The following is an 18,587-nucleotide window of genomic DNA, read 5'->3' as shown; positions in this document are numbered from 1 at the left end:
GCTTTAACTTAGGAACCTTTGCTTAGAAAGTCAATATCCTGGCCTTTCTCAGAATACTTGACTTCCTGCAAATCTTGTTAATAATACTTTGTTTTTTAAAATGTTGGAGAACTTCAGCCATTGCAGCCTCTTGCTAAGAAGCAAAAGCTATAACGACAGAGAAGCCCCAACGTGCAGTGGAAGCAGGGATATCCGGGGAGAGGGGTACTTTCCTGCCCCACCTCCCCCACCAGAGATCCCAAGGCTGTGCTGGAGATGCTCCCCTGACAGGTGGAGTCGTGGAGAGGCACCTGGCAAGTCCTCAAACGCCTCCCCCTTGATTTAGCTCCTCTAGCTAAAGATATGCATTCCTTTGGGTTTCAGATTTTTCTTTCCTAAAAAGAGAATCCCCAAACTGGGCAAGCAGGTTACATTGACACAATAGCGTGAATGAATTCGCTGGTCGCCCTTTGGATTCTCATTTTGGAATCTTGAAGAAAGAGAGGTGGTGGGAGGATGGCGCCTGACTTCTGGCCATGCCAGTTCAGATCCATCCCAGCTATGACGGAGCGGGGAGTGGATAAAGAGGACCCCAAGTCAGAGGAGGCACTCTGAGAGCACCAAGCGCCTGGGGAGGCCATCTGCAGGTGGGCGCGGGGCCTGGATTCCACAGAGGGGCGGAGTCCCTCAGTCAGGCCTGGCTGCAATCACACCCGAGCGCCAGCCCCCTTCAGCATCCCTGAGTCCCAAAGGAGATCCCCGAAGCGCTGGAAAAGCCGTTCCGCCCAAGGTTTCTGGTGCCAGGTCGGCGGCGACTGGGGGAGCTCAGTTCGGAGACCGTACCGCACCCACTGCGGACCTCCTGGGCCCTACATAGCAGGCGGGTCATGCAGGGCGGCGGGAGGAGGGGCGTGGGAGGGCCAAGGCCGCCAAGTCCCTGCTACTCAGCCAGCAGGAGCGCCCCGCAGCCCTCCCGGGACACGGTGGACTAGTCCCGGGCCCGGGCGCCTTCCTGCCGGGAGCCGGGACTGGCCGCAGCAGGCGCTGTCCGGGCCCGTGGGCGGAGTTTGGGGAGGGGCGGAGCCAGGCCCGCTGCCGGTGTCAGGTTGCTCCGGTAACGGTGACGTTTCGCGGCGTGGGCGGGGCCAGCACGCAGGTTGCATATTTTAGGAAGTGAGGAGGAGGCGCGGGCTGGAGCTGCGGCGGGGTCTGGGGCGCAGAGCAGCGGCGGGAGGAGGCGGACACGTGGCAGCAGCAGCGGTAGCAGCCCCGGCGGCGGCAGCAACAGCGGCGGCGGCATCGGCCGGAGCCGCCGGCCGCCCTCCCTCCCTCCCGCCCCGCGGCAGCCCTAGCTCCCTCCACTCGGCTCCCCCGGCCCCGCTCGCTCGGCCGGGAGCTGCTCTCTGCTTTTCTCTCTGATTCTCCAGCGACAGGACCCGGCGCCGGGCACCGAGCACCGCCACTATGGGGAAGGGGGTGAGTGTCCGGCGCGCCCGAAGAGGGGGCACGGGGAGCCCTCGAGGGGAAGAGGAGGAAGTCGGGAGGGCGATCGCGGCCAGCGGGAGGCGGCGGAGGAGGAAGCGGCGCGGCGCTGAGTGGGCTGGCAGAGCCGCGCGGCTTAAAAGACGACGCACTTTGGAAATGGAGGGAGCGCAGTAACGGGGGGCGGGGGAAGGGAGCGCCGAGGGGCTGGAGCGCAGCATTGCTCAGGGGCGGGTGAGCGGACCCCAGGCGAGGGCTGCGCGCCCCTGAAGCCGAGCGGGCCGGGGGCTCGGAGAGGCGGTGCTTGGGAAGCCGCGGGGCCGGGAGGAGAGGGGCGACCTGCAGCGGGGCGGCCCCGGGACCGAGCCGGCATCCCTGAGCCCGGCTCCCCTCCCTGCGCCCGCCGTCACCTCCTTCTCTCTCCTTCCTTTTCCCTCCGCCCTCCGTGCCCTGAGGAAAGGCGCGCTCCTCCCCTTCCCCTGGGGCGCTCCGCCGGGGCCCCTCCCGGGCCTCCGTTCCCGCCGCGGCCCCGGCGCCGGCGGGGGCAGCCTTCGGGTTCGGGGCTCCTTCTCCTGGAGGCACTGGGGCTTAGCTGGCTCCGCGCAGAGGCGGCCGCCCTCCCCCAAGGAAAAAACTGGCTTCTCCTGAGTGCGGAGCCGGCTGGGCGGGCTGGTGCCAGAAAGGGTGTGTCTTCACTGCCCTAAGATGGCCTTTAAGGTATACTTTTGAGGGTTTTATTGGGCCACTTTCCGTAAACACAGGATGCACCGATGGCAACTGGAGTTGTCATCCGACGGTGGGGAGAGGCGTGCAGATTTTTTTTGAAGGGACGAGCCCTGAAGGATAGGCAGACCCATCAGGGCCTCAGGGTACAATAAACCCGAAAAAGGACTGGAGGCTGCAGGCAATACGGTGGTAGGAATGCTCTGCCAGTTTCCAGCGTCGCGGAAGCACCAAAGGGCGGTTCCTGAAGGAAACGAGGGGTCTTGGGGCTGGAGAGTGGCGCGGAGCGTGGTGGGAATATCATCACAACGCCCCTTTCCTGCATTTCTGAAGTGAAGACTTGATTACCCATAGCTACTGCAGGAGACTGGGTCCCGGACCCCAAAGGAGCCAAAGTCCAGTTGAGAAAAATTTACATAAAATAACCTCGGAATTCATGGGTTGAAAGTGACCATGTCATGAGAATACAAATGGGAGAATACACTCTGTTGCCTCCAGGGTTTAGCACAGTGCAGACACTGAGTACCCCTTTGAAGGTCCTGAGGCTTCTGGGTGTAGACAGAGTGACAGAAGCAGAGGGAGGCTGCACTCCTTGGGGACTCTAAATGAGTTTTGAAGGAGATAATTGAAAGGCTTGGACCTGGTGGGGAGAACAGGCACAAGTGGAAATGCACAACTCGCCTTGCTTTTAAAAGCATACAGCGTGGAGGGCCGGTCCAGGTCAAGTGGCATCAGAGAGCAGAGCAGAGTGCAGGGCGTCTCCATTCCCCTGATGGAGACTGGGTTAGTGGCCTGTGCTTTTACCACACCATCAAACCCTTGGTCATTTCTGTAAACAAGCACTTTAAAGCTCATTGTTTGTCTCTCCTCCCTTAAAAAAAAGAAAAAGAAAAAAGTTTACTTCCTGAGCTAATTTGGGGGGGTTAGAGATCACAGATGTGTGCCCCAGGCCTAGGAAGGTGAAGTGACTTGCTCAAGGTCAAACGGGTAACTAGTGACAGACCAGGCGTCCCTGATTCTTGAACAGCCTGTGGCCTCAAGCCTGAACATACATTTACTCTTTAACATTGAGTTCTTTATACAGAACTCAAAACTTATTCATCAGATGAAACTGGGGTATTTGTGATGTTGAATTAATAGGCCATGGAGATGGTTTGGGTAATTAAGTTATGCCCACGTATCTAGATGTCTTTTTTCTAACCACACACAGGCACACATGCACAGTAGTGATGCGGTAGTAACCCACCTGAATAGTTAGTAGAGCTTAAACCCAGATGTCTTACAACAAAATGTATAGTGGCTAGCAAACACAAGATTAAATTACAGCTGCGAACACTGGGATAATGAGCTGCTTGGCTGCTGGGTGGTAGTTAGCGTTTTGAGTATTCTGATACATTGAACATTAGTTTACTTGTGTGTGTGTGTCTGTGTGTTTGTCTGTGTGTTTGTCCTCAGTGACTTATTGTGATCGTCCAAATGTTCAGAAGAATATTTCATGTTGGGATTTTTCCACATAGGGATTAAAATGTGGGTGGAGTGGTGACTAAAGCCCTGCTGATAATTGGTTAACCAGGAAGCCTGTGCCGGCAGCTAATTTTTAAGGTCATTGTAAATTTATTCCCCTCCTCTCCTCAATACCCTTTGTGGCCTAGCTTTTGATGATATTTCAGGTGGTTTTATATGTCCTTAAAAGTCTAGTTCCTAAGCATTTGGTAAGAAAATGAAAGAACAGCTCTTGCTGAATCATTCCTGGATGAAATAGGATTTTGTCCCTTTTTTTCTTACTGGGTTTTATTGCCAGTGACTCGGCTTAAACCTTCAACTAGGCCTACCACCCGCAACTGTTTCACTCACCAAAGGTACACACCATAACTGTTGAGAAATGTGGGAAAGTTTATTTTCTCAAGTGTGTAAAAGATGAGGAGAGGGAGTCTCACCAGGTCCTTCACTACATTCTGGATTTAGTTTGAATATTAGTTACCTAAAAGATAAATCATAGCTTATGAGTAGTGATTTAAAGAGGGGCAGGGAAAAAAGGTTCCAGTGAAGGTGGCAGTGGGGGATGCACATGTCAGCAGAAATCCTGGTTGTATGGTAATGTTATCAGCTGCCCTTTTGGAGCTCAGCTTGAAAGTGTGACTAAAGCTCCTCTGGCTGCTATAAAGCTAGTACTTTAGACTTAAAAGTATTGTGAGGCAGAGGCCTCAGAGTGGAAAGTTGCCCAGGCCTGGCTGGGAGCTAGTGGAGCAGTTACAGGAAGAACTAGTGCCTAGAGCTGGGGGGAGGAGAGAGCACTTGTGCCTCACCCTTTGCCTGTCAGTTGTTCAGTGTGTAACAGTTCCCTGCTTCTTGGGTTCTTTCTGTACCCTTTTATAAGGGTGTATCCCCTTTTGGTAACTTACTGTTTGTTAATTTGTAGTGTTCCCTGCCAGTAAGCTTGTAACACTCTAGTGACTCACCTTCAGGTGGGAGGGTAGGGGAAAGGGGGAGGCCTGCCTCCTAAACCTGGGAAGATGGGGAGAGAGTGGTAAACCTGAGAGCCCAAAAAAAAAAAAAAAAAAAGATGCCTTTAAAAATCCAGTTGTCCAGATGAGGGCTAACACTTAAAATATACAGATTTCTGGGAACGTTATTCCTAAATTGCATTTAAAAATAAAAGTGAATTCAACATTTTATAGCACAATAGAGTTGGCACTCATCCATGCTCCATTCCAGTACCCTCAGTCATTGTTTTCTGATTATTTAAGCAACACATGAACAGATAAGTGACTTTCTATTCAAATCAGGCTATGTTCTTTTAAATATATCTAAACTTAAGAATAAGAAAGGCTTTAACTGAAATAGCTTTGAAGGATTTTGTATGGTAAAGTAAAATTGGTTTCTTCACTCAAAAACAAACAGGTTTAAAAAATAAAATAAAAGCCCTGAAGCTTCGGTTTCTCATCTGGCTCTTGGATAGAAGGCTCATCCTGGGGATCAAGTGAAGTAATCTCTGTTAGGTTTATGGAAGGAGTGCCATGCCAGCCTGAGTTGTGGCTATTGTTATTGGGCTTACATAGGTACGGTAATTAGAGCCAATAGAAGATCAAATCTTTACAGACTGGGTTTGCTGTTCGTCTGTAAGTCATTAGCCCTTTCAAAATTAGAGAGCAGTTTTTTCCTTCACCATGAGAACATACTAAGATTTGAAAATAATGGGAAATGATGTTAATTGCCCTTCATAGGAAAGTCAAGTAGAGGTGTCAGTTGACATTACTGCAACTGTTATCTTTGCTCAACAAGCAAATCTCTTGTTTAATAGCATCTTTCTGTCTACTTTCACTTTTCAGGTGAAGGACTTTGTTTGCAGTTGATGATCATTTTTACGTTTTCCAAGTCTTGCAAAATAAAATGGGCTTTTCGGCCTTCTGTGATGAGAGGGAGCCTGAACATTTGTGCTGTGCTGACTTCTTCTAGCTGCCCAGGGCTCTCTGCCAGCCAACAGGCTAGAAGAAGAAACCCGAGTGTCAGATCAGATGGGCTCACAGTAATCAGAGTGGCTGGGTTTGGACGACAAAACACCAGGCAAAATGTTTCCCATCCCTGCCAGAGCTGTCCAATTCTAGGTTACACTGAAAGTACATGTCTAGCACATGATAATGTGCAGTAGAGAGAACTGTAAAACCTACTCACTCATTTTTAAAACTCTCCTTCATTTATATATTTTGGAGGAAGGATATGGAACCTAGTCAGGTCTGAACTTTCTCACGTTGCTATGAATTGAGTGTATGAGAGGAAGTGTGTATTCTTTGGCTGGAGTCAGAGAGAGACTGTTCTTTGCATATGACTCACCTCATTAGTTGTGCTGAAAACTGTTGTCAGAAATCCACCAGAAGTTCTTCGTATTTATTTGGTGTTTTGGATGGCAGATTGTGTTAGGAAAGAAGTACCCTTTACCCTACACTTTCTCTTTGGTTTAGTTTTTATTTGGGTCCTGAGCAAAGGGATTTTTCACCAATAGACCGCATTCCTTAGTTCCTTTGTGACTTTACAGTGAATCCTTTTATCTGGTTTTAGACCTCACTCACTAGTTCCTTTGTGACTTATGTTGAAATATATCTGCACGTGATCTCTTTCTGGTTTTATTCAAACCCTATTTAGTAATGACTATTGGCTGTCTCGGTGATTTGATAAGTTGATTCATGGTAGCTTATGCTTTGTCCTTGGGACTTGTATTGTTTGAGGGCCTGATAATCAGTGTAAGATTTTGTGACTCATTGGGCCTTGCTGTGTGGATCAGTGAGCTGTGATTTCTCTTTCTAGTCTGTTACCAGGTAGGGGCAGGTCCCTAATGCACTTTGGGGGTTATCCTCTTGTGTGTTTCTTTTCTCTTCCATGTGATGCTTCCATGGCACCATATTTGTTTTATTATTTCAATTCATGTGACATTTCTTTAGGGCCTTGGACAGCCTTTATCCTTTTCAGCCTGGCAGTCATTTTCCTTCCTAGCCTAAGCTTCAGGGTACTAATTGAGGAGTGATCAGGACTTACTGGGAATTGTTCTGGTCCTCTCATCACGCATATGCTGATTATTAATCAGTTGTCTCAAACCAGAGCACTCTGGTAAAATGAAAAAAAGGAGGTAAGGTGGTCAGCAAATAGGGAGAGTTAAGGAATAAGCAGAAAGTTTTAACCCTTCATAACCCATGTGCCTAATGTAGAGGTAGAATATTCCATTGAAGAAACTGAAGTTTTTTTCTGATTCTTAATAACTGTAAAAACAAAAGTATATCTAAACTGCACTGATGCTTTACACCTTTTCGAATTTTTATTTTTTGAATGATCATGGATGTATACTACTGCAGGTAGGGTAGGCTGTCAGACTCATTAAGAATTGACATGCAGGCAGATTGGGGAGGAAGGTCAAGTCATTTTCTTTTGGGTTGAGGGAACTTGCTGGCTAGATCTTTCACTGTTCTTTGACCCTTGCTGGCTGATGGGCTGCCCAAGTTTGGATATACTAAACTGGGTTCACAAAGGGACCTACTGCTTTGGCCTTGGTAAATTACATTCTCCAGCATGCTTATTTGGATGGGCAAGAGAAGGAATATGAAGGCATGGTGGCTCCTCAGGCTCACCTCCTCTTCCTCTGCAGAGAACGGCTGCTCCTGCAGTGATGTGCTGCTGCTGGGACTGGATAGCAGCCATGGTACTATGACAGTGTCCTCCCTCAACCCCGGCCATCCCTTAGTCCTCCACTCCCTGGCTACACAATTCCTTGCACATAAACTAAACTACTTAGTCATTTAGGAGCAAATGGAGATGTAATAAACTGGGCCAGATCATTTTTTTGACTGTTATTTTCTTTAAGTTTTCACTGATAAGATCAAATGAAAAATAATGCCAAAGGAGTTTTTTCTTCAATGGTTTGAAAAGAATTTTTGTAGAAAGTGAAAAATGGCAGTAATGTATATGTTAATTAAGACCAAGTTATAATAAATAGCCATTGTGTAGTGCTTTGAGAATACTTTTACATACACAATGGTGTTGGATGATTTAAAAATGTATCGTCCAGGAAAATGAGAAAGCACCCCTCCCCCATACCTATTATATTAAGGGGAGCCCAGACTTGGCAGCCTCTAGGGAACCAGCAGGGTCAGAGTCCATCACACAACTTCCCTGCTAAAGTGGTATTTGCCACATCGTGTCCAGAGGTGCCGTTTCTACAGTCTTCTTGGCAACTCTGAAATGGGCTGCATTTGGGGCACTTCCTTTTGCTGTCCTGGCCCTTCTTGCCAGTCAAAAGCTTTTGTTTGTGGGCTTTGGAAATAGTCCAGTTTTTAGATGTTTTATTTTTCAGAGTTGATGGTTTCTTGACTAATCAGACTATGAAAATGCCTTCTTTAGGTTCTTTAATAGTTATACCAAGTATTATTCCAATTTTAGAGATGAGGAAACTGAGGCCGACAGGCAAAGGTCATGTAGCCAGCATGTGGCAACACTAGAATAAATTGGCAGACTCAACACCATTAGCAGACCTGTCTGAAGGGATTGGGGGGGTCTTGAACTTTCAAGTACCCTCTAGACTTTTTCAACAGGAATTTCAGAAGTCTGAAGAATTCTGAGCTCCCTGCTGGCCACGGGACATTGTGCTGATATGGTAGGGAAAATGCAGGTTGAGAAAGCCTTCACATCCTGCCCTGTTGGAGGCTGGTGTTTGGGATGGGTATGAAGGCCTTCAGTGGTGGCTGTAGCTTATACAGACCTCAAGCAATACACCTCTGGGATGGAAGCTCCTGCTTATTTTGGGATAATTTCTACATCTGTCATATCTATCCCCAACTCTGTCCCTATTAAATGGCTAACTGCCAAAAAAGAGGAAGGAACATCTTTAGCTCTAGCAGATCTTGGGGATGTCTCACTCATTGTGAGGACTGTGAGGATCCGGTATATGTTTTTAAGTTAGTGAACCTTTTTACATGTTTTAACCTTGGTTCCTCCTGTCAAGAATTTTATCTTCTTATCTCTTGGGCACCTTTTCCCTCTACCCAGATCAAATAGCAAAATGCTTAGTTAATCTTTGAGAGGATAGAATCCATGGGAAGCACAGGATGAAATGATGACGCTGTGCTAAGCTCTGTCACCGTGGGTAAACCCCTGCCCTTGCTGTGACTTTCCACTTCCTAAATTAGAATGGAAGGGGGGGGAAAAAACCATAACCCAACTTCATTTTTATGAGTGGCCCTTTAGAGAATGGTGTAATCCATTGAGTTTCCATTGTACCTTTCCTCAGAGATGCTCAAAGGGGCGGGGGTGACCTTACATGGAACATGGTGAGAGTGAGGATTAATCACTCCCAGTCCTCTGGGAGGGTGGAAGTGACCTGAACTTTCTAATTGAAAAAGTAGAAGTATGTGCCCAATGCCCAGATGAGCAGGAAGGTCACTGTAGTTGATCGAGGAAATGCCGTATTTATCATTCACCCTTCCCATGACCTTTGTTTTTCCCAAATGCCTTAAAAAATAATAAGGAAACATTGCCCTGATTCTACCACTGTTCATCTCACCCAGTGTGTACTCCCTGACTCTGAATTTTACAGCTTTGAGACTGCGGTAATTGAGACTGATAGGGACTTAAGTAATATTTGGTTCCCACCAGGGTAAGCTAATATTAAGTTATTATTTTACTTGTGAAGAAGAACTAAATTGTATAAGCTGCCTGGTTCTTCTAGACACACATTGCCTAGTGAAAAAACTAAAATTTAGAAGAAAAAGCAGTTTCACTTGTTAATACTTACCATGTCTCACCCACAAATGGCCTCATTTAAAACTTTGCCTTACCTAGCATGAATGGATAAAGAAAAGGGAGAGTTATTAGGGAATCTAGATTCCCAACTAACTTTAGCATTGATAGTGGTGAAGCTATGGGCAAGACATTTATTTTGTAAGTGGGGGTAAAACCTTGGAACGTGTTCAAAGCCTAGCTGCTCTAGTAATCCTCTCTCTTTTGGAGTGGAAGATACTGGAAGTCTGAGAATAAGCAAAGCATCCAGATGATGAAGCTGAGGGGTTATAACTATTTCATTTATTGAAATATATTTCAGTGATATTCAACTTGCTCAGAGAGAATCTGTGAGCTGTATTTTAAAAATCAATACAGGCTGGGCGCGGTGGATCACACCTATAATCCCAGCACTTTGGGAGGCCGAGGCGGGTGGATCACGAGGTCAGGAGTTCAAGACCAGCCTGGCCAAGATGGTGAAATCCCGTCTCTACTAAAAATACAAAAATTACCCAGGCATGGTGGTGAGCGCCTGTAATCCCAGTCACTCAGGAGGCTGAGGCAGGGAATTGCTTGAACCCATGGGCGGAGGTTGCAGTGAGCTAAGATCGTGCCACTGCACTCTAGCCTGGGTAACAGAGTGAGACTCCATCCCAAAAAAAAAAAAAGAAAATCAATACAGAGTGGTCACATAAATCTTTCAGAGATCCTTAGTCAATGTCTTTAAAATGGTTTTTAAGTGTTGTGCTTTCTTATTAAAGGTATGAAGGAAATACTACTTTAGCTGTGGTTCCTTTCTGGTAGATGACTTGCCTTTTCCTTTTTGTTTTATTTGTCCATTTGTATGTGTTACTATTTTGCATTTAAACTATGGCACCAAGAGCTGTACTGAAAGAGGCACCAACAAATGTGGTTGCTCCATAATGGAGAGAATGTCAAGAATGTTGACTATCTTTAGACCTGCTTCATTAATAGATAAGATAGAAACTAAAGAACCCACCCAGTTGGAAGAAGTTATTAGTCCAGTAGTGCTGCACACGTGACCACAGAAGTTAAAAAGGTAAATAATATGTCTCTACATGGGGACCACACCAGTGAATTTGGAGAAGGATTTCTCCTTGGAGTCTTAAGAGCGTATTTTTAAATTTAAGTGAACACTGTATTTTATTTGCAACTATATTAGTTACGACTGAAACACACATAGACTTTTTGATTTTCTTTTTTCATTTCAGCACAATAAAATTACAATCTGGACATGAGTTACTAATTACTGCTTTAGTAGCTGGTAAGGCACTTAGGAAAGTTAGAAATGAGTAAGGGAGAACCACAAAATAATAGTAATAGCACCATATGTCATGCATTTTAAGAAAACTGCTAATGTCTACTTTTTGGCCTTAAGTTGTAGTTGTGGGAGGCTGCTTCAGGGGGAGGTGTCTGGAACAAGGGGCTCTTCTGCTTCTCTCAGCTTTGGAGCACCAAGTTCAGGCTTTGTGTAGATAAGCTCAAGGATTTTCAACAGGGGTGGGGGAGTGGAACAATCTAAATTTAAACTATAGAATCAACATTTTCTTTAAAAATTGTTCCAGTTTTCGAGAGGCGTAGGTGGATCCTGTGAATTATGTGATAATGCACACGCTTTTCCTACATCCTGCTTATGTCAAAACATTTCCAGAGACTTTCATTTGGAGGTTTTATTTTCAGGCTACAGAATGGGGTGGGGGCTCCCTTTTTTTTTTTTTTAATCTCTTATGCAGAGAATTTTAAGGAGTCTTAGGCTGACTTTTTAACATGAGAAGCTGGTAAAGGTGAGTGTTCTTATGTGAGCACTAAAGATATTTAAATTTGATATGTAATAATGTATTTGCAAAGCAAAGAATATAAATAATATAAAAGTACTAGCATTTAGATGTCTTGTATCATTTAATCCTTAAAAACACAAAATGAGGTTGGCAGTATTCTTTATCTCCACGCTATGGAAGAGGAAATTGAAATGTAGGAGTTAGTAACTTGCCTAAGGATACATTGCTGGTAAGTGGTAAAGCCCAGGATTTTAACTCAAGCCTGTCTGATTGAGAATGCGGACTCATAAGCACAATATTGCACTCTAAATTAATAATGTAAAGTTAGTTTCAGTCTTTCAGTAGGGAAGATGGAAGGCTGCAGAATAGGGATTTTGATAGCAAAAATCTCATTAACCCCAAATGGAAGTGGCGCTGGCAGGGCCATTCTGAAGCCTACCAGTGGCTTCAGAGGTGTTAAGAGTTTCCCACTGGTCTTAATGCTCTTGGATGGAGAGAATGTATCTTGAGCCAATGTATTAATAGTAGATTGCTTTGCTTATGTAGTATGCAATATACGGGCATACATTTTCTTGACTATTATCTTAATGACTATTCCAAATTATGACTACCTTAAAAACTACCAAAATCCCCTGCTCCAGAATTTTCAGTTTCAGATGAAGTCATAATTCATAGCCTTACTTTTCCCATATTCTCCTACAGGTTGGACGTGATAAGTATGAGCCTGCAGCTGTTTCAGAACAAGGTGATAAAAAGGGCAAAAAGGGCAAAAAAGACAGGGACATGGATGAACTGAAGAAAGAAGTTTCTATGGTAAGTACTAGGAGGAATATTGTATTCCATCCTTATTAAAAATCCATGATTTAATCCCCTAAACCTCACTGTATTCTTCAGTCAAAGAACTGCTTTATATTAAAAGAGATCGTAGCAGCTGTACAGATCTCATCTTGTCGTAGAGGTTAATATTGAACATTTTCTTTTTAAAAGCCGTTAGAGGATAGGAAAGGTTAATGCAGTCACTCTGGCATAACCACAGATCAACAGAAGGAACTTAGGTTGATATCTTTCTTTTTGCTTTTCTTTGTATTATATCAAACACTGGGAAATTCAGCCTCTCCAGGCTATGGAAGCTTCCATCTACTTAACCTGTCTAGAATTGACCTAGTCATCAGAGAAGGCAGATAAGGTTTTACTAGATCCCTGAGAGCTGCTGGGTTTCTCTGAAGTGTTGCGGCAAGTAGTAATGGGCCACCGTCACTCAGCTTCAGCCATTCTCCAGTGAAGAGCTGTCAATGATAGCTGTGTGGTTGTGAAGCCACGAAGCGATGGTGAAAAGTGTTCCAACTTCTGCACTGAAGAAAACATCTGTACTTCGTTTAATAAGCTTAATGATAGTAATGAGTAATGCTTTTTTTTTGTCATTTTTTTATACTACAATGTTTATTTTCTTTGTTTCTGTTTTTTTTTTCTCTTAGGATGATCATAAACTTAGCCTTGATGAACTTCATCGTAAATATGGAACAGACTTGAGCCGGGTATGTTCTAGTTTGAAGGCTGTTGTACAAAATCCTAGTTTTCCGTATTGTACTTTCCCCTGTATTGCATACAGGTCTAACTTCAGGGGCTCTAGTAAGAAAACGACAGACACATCTGCGTATCTACTATGTGACATGCACAGAGTTTGGGCTTTTATATGCTACTGTTTCTTTTCCCTGAAACTTTTTGAAAGTGGATGTTATTTTCTTCTCCCTATTTTATAGTAGTTGAGAGCCAGTAAGTGGGAACACCAGGACTTGCAGTTGGCTTCAAAGCCATGCTTATGCCTTGACCTTTTGATGATACATTTTCCCTTTATTTTTCTACATTTGTTAAATTCAGTTGAATATTTCACCTAGTTGAATCTTCAACAGTTCACATTTTTGCACTTTTCCCAGCTAGTCCATTGCAGTTCGTTATGGTTATACTATCATTTGTTTAGTTATTCCATCATTTATTTGTAAATTGTTTTGCACAAAATTTAAAGAAACCTTTTCATAAAATACACGTTATGTATCCTTGTTATCTAGAGGATTTTGACATTAAATGTGTAACAAATGTTATAAAAGTAAATAGTCTAGGCATGTCTTATTTCCAGATAATCACTGAAAAGTCTGGGAATAACTTGAATAGCAAGCCAATATGTAGTACTTTTTCAGTAAGGCATCAAGCGCCATGGGTACTGTGGTGTTCTGATATATATTGTTTTTTGTCCACAGTTCCTGGTTCATAACTCCCTTAGCCCTTATTACAGTCTTTTGTTATAATGTTGGGTGTGTTAGACCTCGGTGTCAGGCTTCAAGAAACAGGATCTCTCTCCTGCCCTCCTTTCACCTGCCACAAGGCAAGACTCTAATCTTGTTCCACCTTTCTGATTTTCCAGGTAGATAGTGTTGGAATTGAACTGGAGGAAATCTTGGTGGTGGGGAGAAACCACCACACCTTTGGTCACAGAAGTCATCTTCTGTGTTGATTGTTGTGGTGTAAGAGTAGAGAAGAGGCCGGGTACGGTGGCTAATTCCTGTAATCTCAGCACTTTAGGAGGTGGATCACCTGAGGTCAGGAGTTTGAGACCAGCCTGACTAACATAGAGAAACCCCGTCTCTACTAAAAATACAAAATTAGCCTGGTGTGGTGGTGCATGCCTGTAATCCCAGCTACTCGGGAGGCTGAGGCAGGAGAACTGCTTACACCTGGGAGGTGGAGGTTGCAGTGAGCCGAGGTTGCGCCATTGCACTCCAGCCTGGACAACAAGAGTGAAACTCTGTCTCAAAAAAAAAAAAAAGAAAAAGAAACGAAAAAAGAAAGAGTAGAGAAGAACGTGGTTTGAGAGCGTTTTTCTTGACACAGGCACTTTAAGCTCCAAGAGGAGGCCTCGACTCGACTCAGAACAGCATGCCAACAGTGACTCTGCTCACTGTGTGCCAGGCAGTCTCTGTTGCCACTTCACATCTCACTTAGGTTTTTATTAGAGTCTTAATGAAGTGTGCTCTCTCTGACCTATGCCCATTACTCAAATGCTGTGGGTCTATTTCCTTACTTGTAAAATGAGGTTAATAATGCCTTAAAAAGGATTGTCATGAGAATTAAACAAGTTAATTAAAACACTGAATTCAGTTCCTGGCATGTAGATAGCACTCAAATGTTTGGTAACATGAGCACAAAATACAGATAAATAGATTCTTTAGACAAAAATATTTTTTTTTGACTTGATATTTTGAGAGTATAAAAGTGATCATATTTTCCTCTCTTAATGAGAGCTTATATATAATTGCCTGCTGTCAGTGAATCTTGGGTTTAAGACCCATTAGAAAAATAGCAGGCTTTAGTAGAGTAGATTTTTCCAGTGAGTACTTTTCAGTCAACAGGTTTACTGGGAGTTGGCTAAAATGCACATGGAGGTGAGCCCTTGCCTGCCAGACAAGCAAAGAATCAAGCTGTATATTTAAAACTTGGCTGTTAACCCAACGGATTTCTACAGGAAGTTTTTTCTCCTTTGATGTTTGTAGAGGGGTTTTTTTCCCCTCCCCACAGAATCAATACATAGAAAACCCAAAGCTGTTAATTTGCAAAACTGAATGGATTTGTGAAAGTAGATACCTTTTTGGCAGAAATGCAATTTGGCATTAATCCCCCTTGATCTAAAACTTAGAAGAAACCAGGCTGGATTCAAATTTATTGATGGATCAATTTGAAGAGTTTTAATCTGGGTGTTACGGGTTCCTTGGGAAACGTGGGCATATTGTTTGCCTGAACCCTTTGGAGGCTGGCTCATCAGCAGAATTATTCATGGAGGAATTTGCTAGGTTTTACCTTGGCTCTCTAGCTTGGGACATTTTGTTTCTTCCTTAAATCCTTATTGCAGCTGTCCAGCTATCAGATAGGTATGTTGGCTTGTAAGTGCTGGTACAGTTTGCCTTATTTATATTCCACTGCTTCTCAGGGATTAACATCTGCTCGTGCAGCTGAGATCCTGGCGCGAGATGGTCCCAACGCCCTCACTCCCCCTCCCACTACTCCTGAATGGATCAAGTTTTGTCGGCAGCTCTTTGGGGGGTTCTCAATGTTACTGTGGATTGGAGCGATTCTTTGTTTCTTGGCTTATAGCATCCAAGCTGCTACAGAAGAGGAACCTCAAAATGATAATGTGAGTTCTGTAATTCAGCACATGGATTTGTAGTACACATCAGATATCTTCTCCGTCTTTGTCTCCCACTTATTCTCAATTACCACTCTTTACTTAATGGTTATGAACACTGAGGAATAGTGTCAGCAGCTGTTGCCTTCGAGGCCCATCCATTCTTCCTTCATTTCCAGTTCCTCTCTCTACCACCCACGTTGTAGATGCTCTTACAGGTGGGATGCCCACCTGCATGTGCTGCTGTCAGCAGGCAGCTCTGCTCAGGCCCCGGCCGCCACCCACTGGATGGCAGAGCACAGCATTAATGTTGGCACATCCACCTGTCCAGAAATGCTTGGTGGCCATTTTTCAAAATCCACAAGTTGGCTGAAAAACAATCTTTGTTTTATAAAGCAGGAGAAACTGATGCATCTAGAACATTTCCAAAAGTCCAGTTAGTGGTCAAGTGTTGGTGTGACTGACTCCATTTCTGACCCTTTCTATGTGGTCTTTAGAAGGATAAATAAGAAAACATGAGTTCTATATTTCTGAAATCTTGGTTTCTCTATTAAAAATCTGTTTTTTATTCAGTCAAAAAATTAATTGAATGCCCCTAATTCTTGTGTAGAGCCACGGGCCCTAACTTGTCTTTTCCCTTCCAGCTGTACCTGGGTGTGGTGCTATCAGCCGTTGTCATCATAACTGGTTGCTTCTCCTACTATCAAGAAGCTAAAAGTTCAAAGATCATGGAATCCTTCAAAAACATGGTCCCTCAGGTACCAGACACTTTGTCCTTCCCCAGTGGATGACTTGACAGCCCCAAGCATGTCAGCCTGTGAATTAGTGTGAAGTTAAGGTTTTCCAAATATTACATGACTCCATCAGAGAGATGGATGTCTTCTACTCCACCCCAAAACAACCTGTTTTCCTTCTACCCCAAAAAGGGGTAGCCTTTCTTTTGAATGTAAACTCTGAATACAGGCACACTGTTACAGCAATATCTCTTAAACTGGTGAGCAAGCTTTTGTAACTTGTGTAAATAAAAAAGTGAATAGTATCTTTGTTATGTATTCAGGTAATTAGAATAATAGACCATTCTTAATTTTATTTTCTTGTTTTGGACACTACCTTCTCTTTGTTGGTATACTAACGGTATAAATGGTTTCCTTTCCAAAGCAAGCCCTTGTGATTCGAAATGGTGAGAAAATGAGCATAAATGCAGAGGATGTTGTGGTTGGGGATCTGGTGGAAGTAAAAGGAGGAGACCGAATTCCTGCTGACCTCAGAATCATATCTGCAAATGGCTGCAAGGTAGATCTTTTATTTTAACAAAACTCATGGCTAGCTCTGCTGTTTGGGCAGCTGGATTTGAGGGGTACAGTAGCCCATGATAAGGCGGTGTATTCACATGACATTTTTCTTCTTTTCCTCACATACAGGTGGATAACTCCTCACTCACTGGTGAATCAGAACCCCAGACTAGGTCTCCAGATTTCACAAATGAAAACCCCCTGGAGACGAGGAACATTGCCTTCTTTTCAACCAATTGTGTTGAAGGTAGGCCAGTTTTTGGCACTTTGAGCACTGTGTGGTATTTCTCTTGGGCATTAACAAAATCAAAACCATAGGCACAATCTCTGGTTTTATTGGCTCCATTTCTGACAACTTGTGTCAAGCACAGAGCAGAGGTGTTTTCCTAGCTGGCAGGAAACCTTGTGGCAGTTTCCCTTCCCTCCACCTGCCTCTTCTGTCAACAACACCAGTCTGGCATGGGTGTTGGAGCTGCTGTCCTGCTAATGGAGAGAAGTCCCTTTGCCAAGCAGCATGTACAACCAAAAGTCTGGCCCTTAAAAGTGTGCTTTTGTCAACTCTTTTTCTTTTTTAGCCATGCTATGTAATTGTGTAAAATCTGTGGCTTCCTTCAGGTTAGATACAATTAGGTACAGTTCTTCCTCCCCTTCTTTTTAAGGCACCGCACGTGGTATTGTTGTCTACACTGGGGATCGCACTGTGATGGGAAGAATTGCCACACTTGCTTCTGGGCTCGAAGGAGGCCAGACCCCCATTGCTGCAGAAATTGAACATTTTATCCACATCATCACGGGTGTGGCTGTGTTCCTGGGTGTGTCTTTCTTCATCCTTTCTCTCATCCTTGAGTACACCTGGCTTGAGGCTGTCATCTTCCTCATCGGTATCATCGTAGCCAATGTGCCGGAAGGTTTGCTGGCCACTGTCACGGTAAGAGGCAGGTGATGGTCACCCTGACTCAGATCAGCTTGCATGAACGCTACATTCTTCTGCTATCTTATTCTAAGGTATTGCCAACTTATGTTTTATTCTGGATGTTTGATACAGTTTTTCTTGAGAGCCACATCATATGGTGAGTTTTGACAGTGAGAAAACCTCAGCATTTGTTTATACGTAAGATAACCCCAAAGCATACATTTTGCTTTTAAATTATCACGTGGTCCAGAACAGTGCAGTGGAGAAAGGAGAAGAACTTGGGATCAAGCAGGGGGATAGAATAGGGTAGAATCCTGTTACTGTTTTTCTTAATAGATTGCTTTTCTGGAAGGAAGGGGAAGCCTCATGTATGGGTTCCCCTTACTATTTCTTCAGACTTCAGAAGAAGGTTGGAGAGATTTAATTTTAGACTAATTTCTTCCACATTAGGGTATAGCAAGAATCTGTGTAGAATTCCAACCTGATTGAGTGAAGTAATAATCTTCCTTATATTTTTTAGGTCTGTCTGACACTTACCGCCAAACGCATGGCGAGGAAAAACTGCTTAGTGAAGAACTTAGAAGCTGTGGAGACCTTGGGGTCCACATCCACCATCTGCTCGGATAAAACTGGAACTCTGACTCAGAACCGGATGACAGTGGCCCACATGTGGTTTGACAATCAAATCCATGAAGCTGATACGACAGAGAATCAGAGTGGTAAGGCCAGGGCTACCATACACCTCAGCCACCTGCTCCACTTGGTTTTTTTTCTTTTAAGAAATTGCATGAAAAAAAAAATTTGTTTTTTAATGCTCATGACAGCTTTTCTTTCTTTCTTTTTATCATTTAGTGAAGAGTCAAGGGTATGGGATTTTGATTTTTTGCATGTTAGCAGAACATTTAAATTGCCCTACAAATGTGATTGAAGAATGCCTAAAATGTGATTGGTTTCATTAATTGGGA

General features: G+C 44.1%; 1 protein-coding gene across 1 annotated transcript in view; it reads left to right on the top strand.

Annotated features, from left to right (window-relative positions):
* The first annotated feature begins 1,172 nt into the window (after positions 1–1,172).
* The window catches only part of ATP1A1 (ATPase Na+/K+ transporting subunit alpha 1), a 31,527-nt gene continuing 14,112 nt past the window's right edge, over positions 1,173–18,587 (top strand). Inside the window, exons 1-9 of the mRNA XM_007977438.3 lie at positions 1,173–1,455; positions 11,946–12,056; positions 12,719–12,778; positions 15,223–15,426; positions 16,062–16,175; positions 16,576–16,710; positions 16,839–16,956; positions 17,369–17,637; positions 18,143–18,341. Coding sequence (XP_007975629.1) covers positions 1,444–1,455; positions 11,946–12,056; positions 12,719–12,778; positions 15,223–15,426; positions 16,062–16,175; positions 16,576–16,710; positions 16,839–16,956; positions 17,369–17,637; positions 18,143–18,341 — 1,222 coding nt within the window. The 5' untranslated portion in view covers positions 1,173–1,443. The remainder of the gene's footprint in view (positions 1,456–11,945; positions 12,057–12,718; positions 12,779–15,222; positions 15,427–16,061; positions 16,176–16,575; positions 16,711–16,838; positions 16,957–17,368; positions 17,638–18,142; positions 18,342–18,587) is intronic.

This window comes from Chlorocebus sabaeus, chromosome 20, assembly GCF_047675955.1.
Source record: "Chlorocebus sabaeus isolate Y175 chromosome 20, mChlSab1.0.hap1, whole genome shotgun sequence".
NCBI lineage: Eukaryota > Metazoa > Chordata > Mammalia > Primates > Cercopithecidae > Chlorocebus > Chlorocebus sabaeus.
This window is presented reverse-complemented; position numbering and strand designations above follow the sequence as displayed.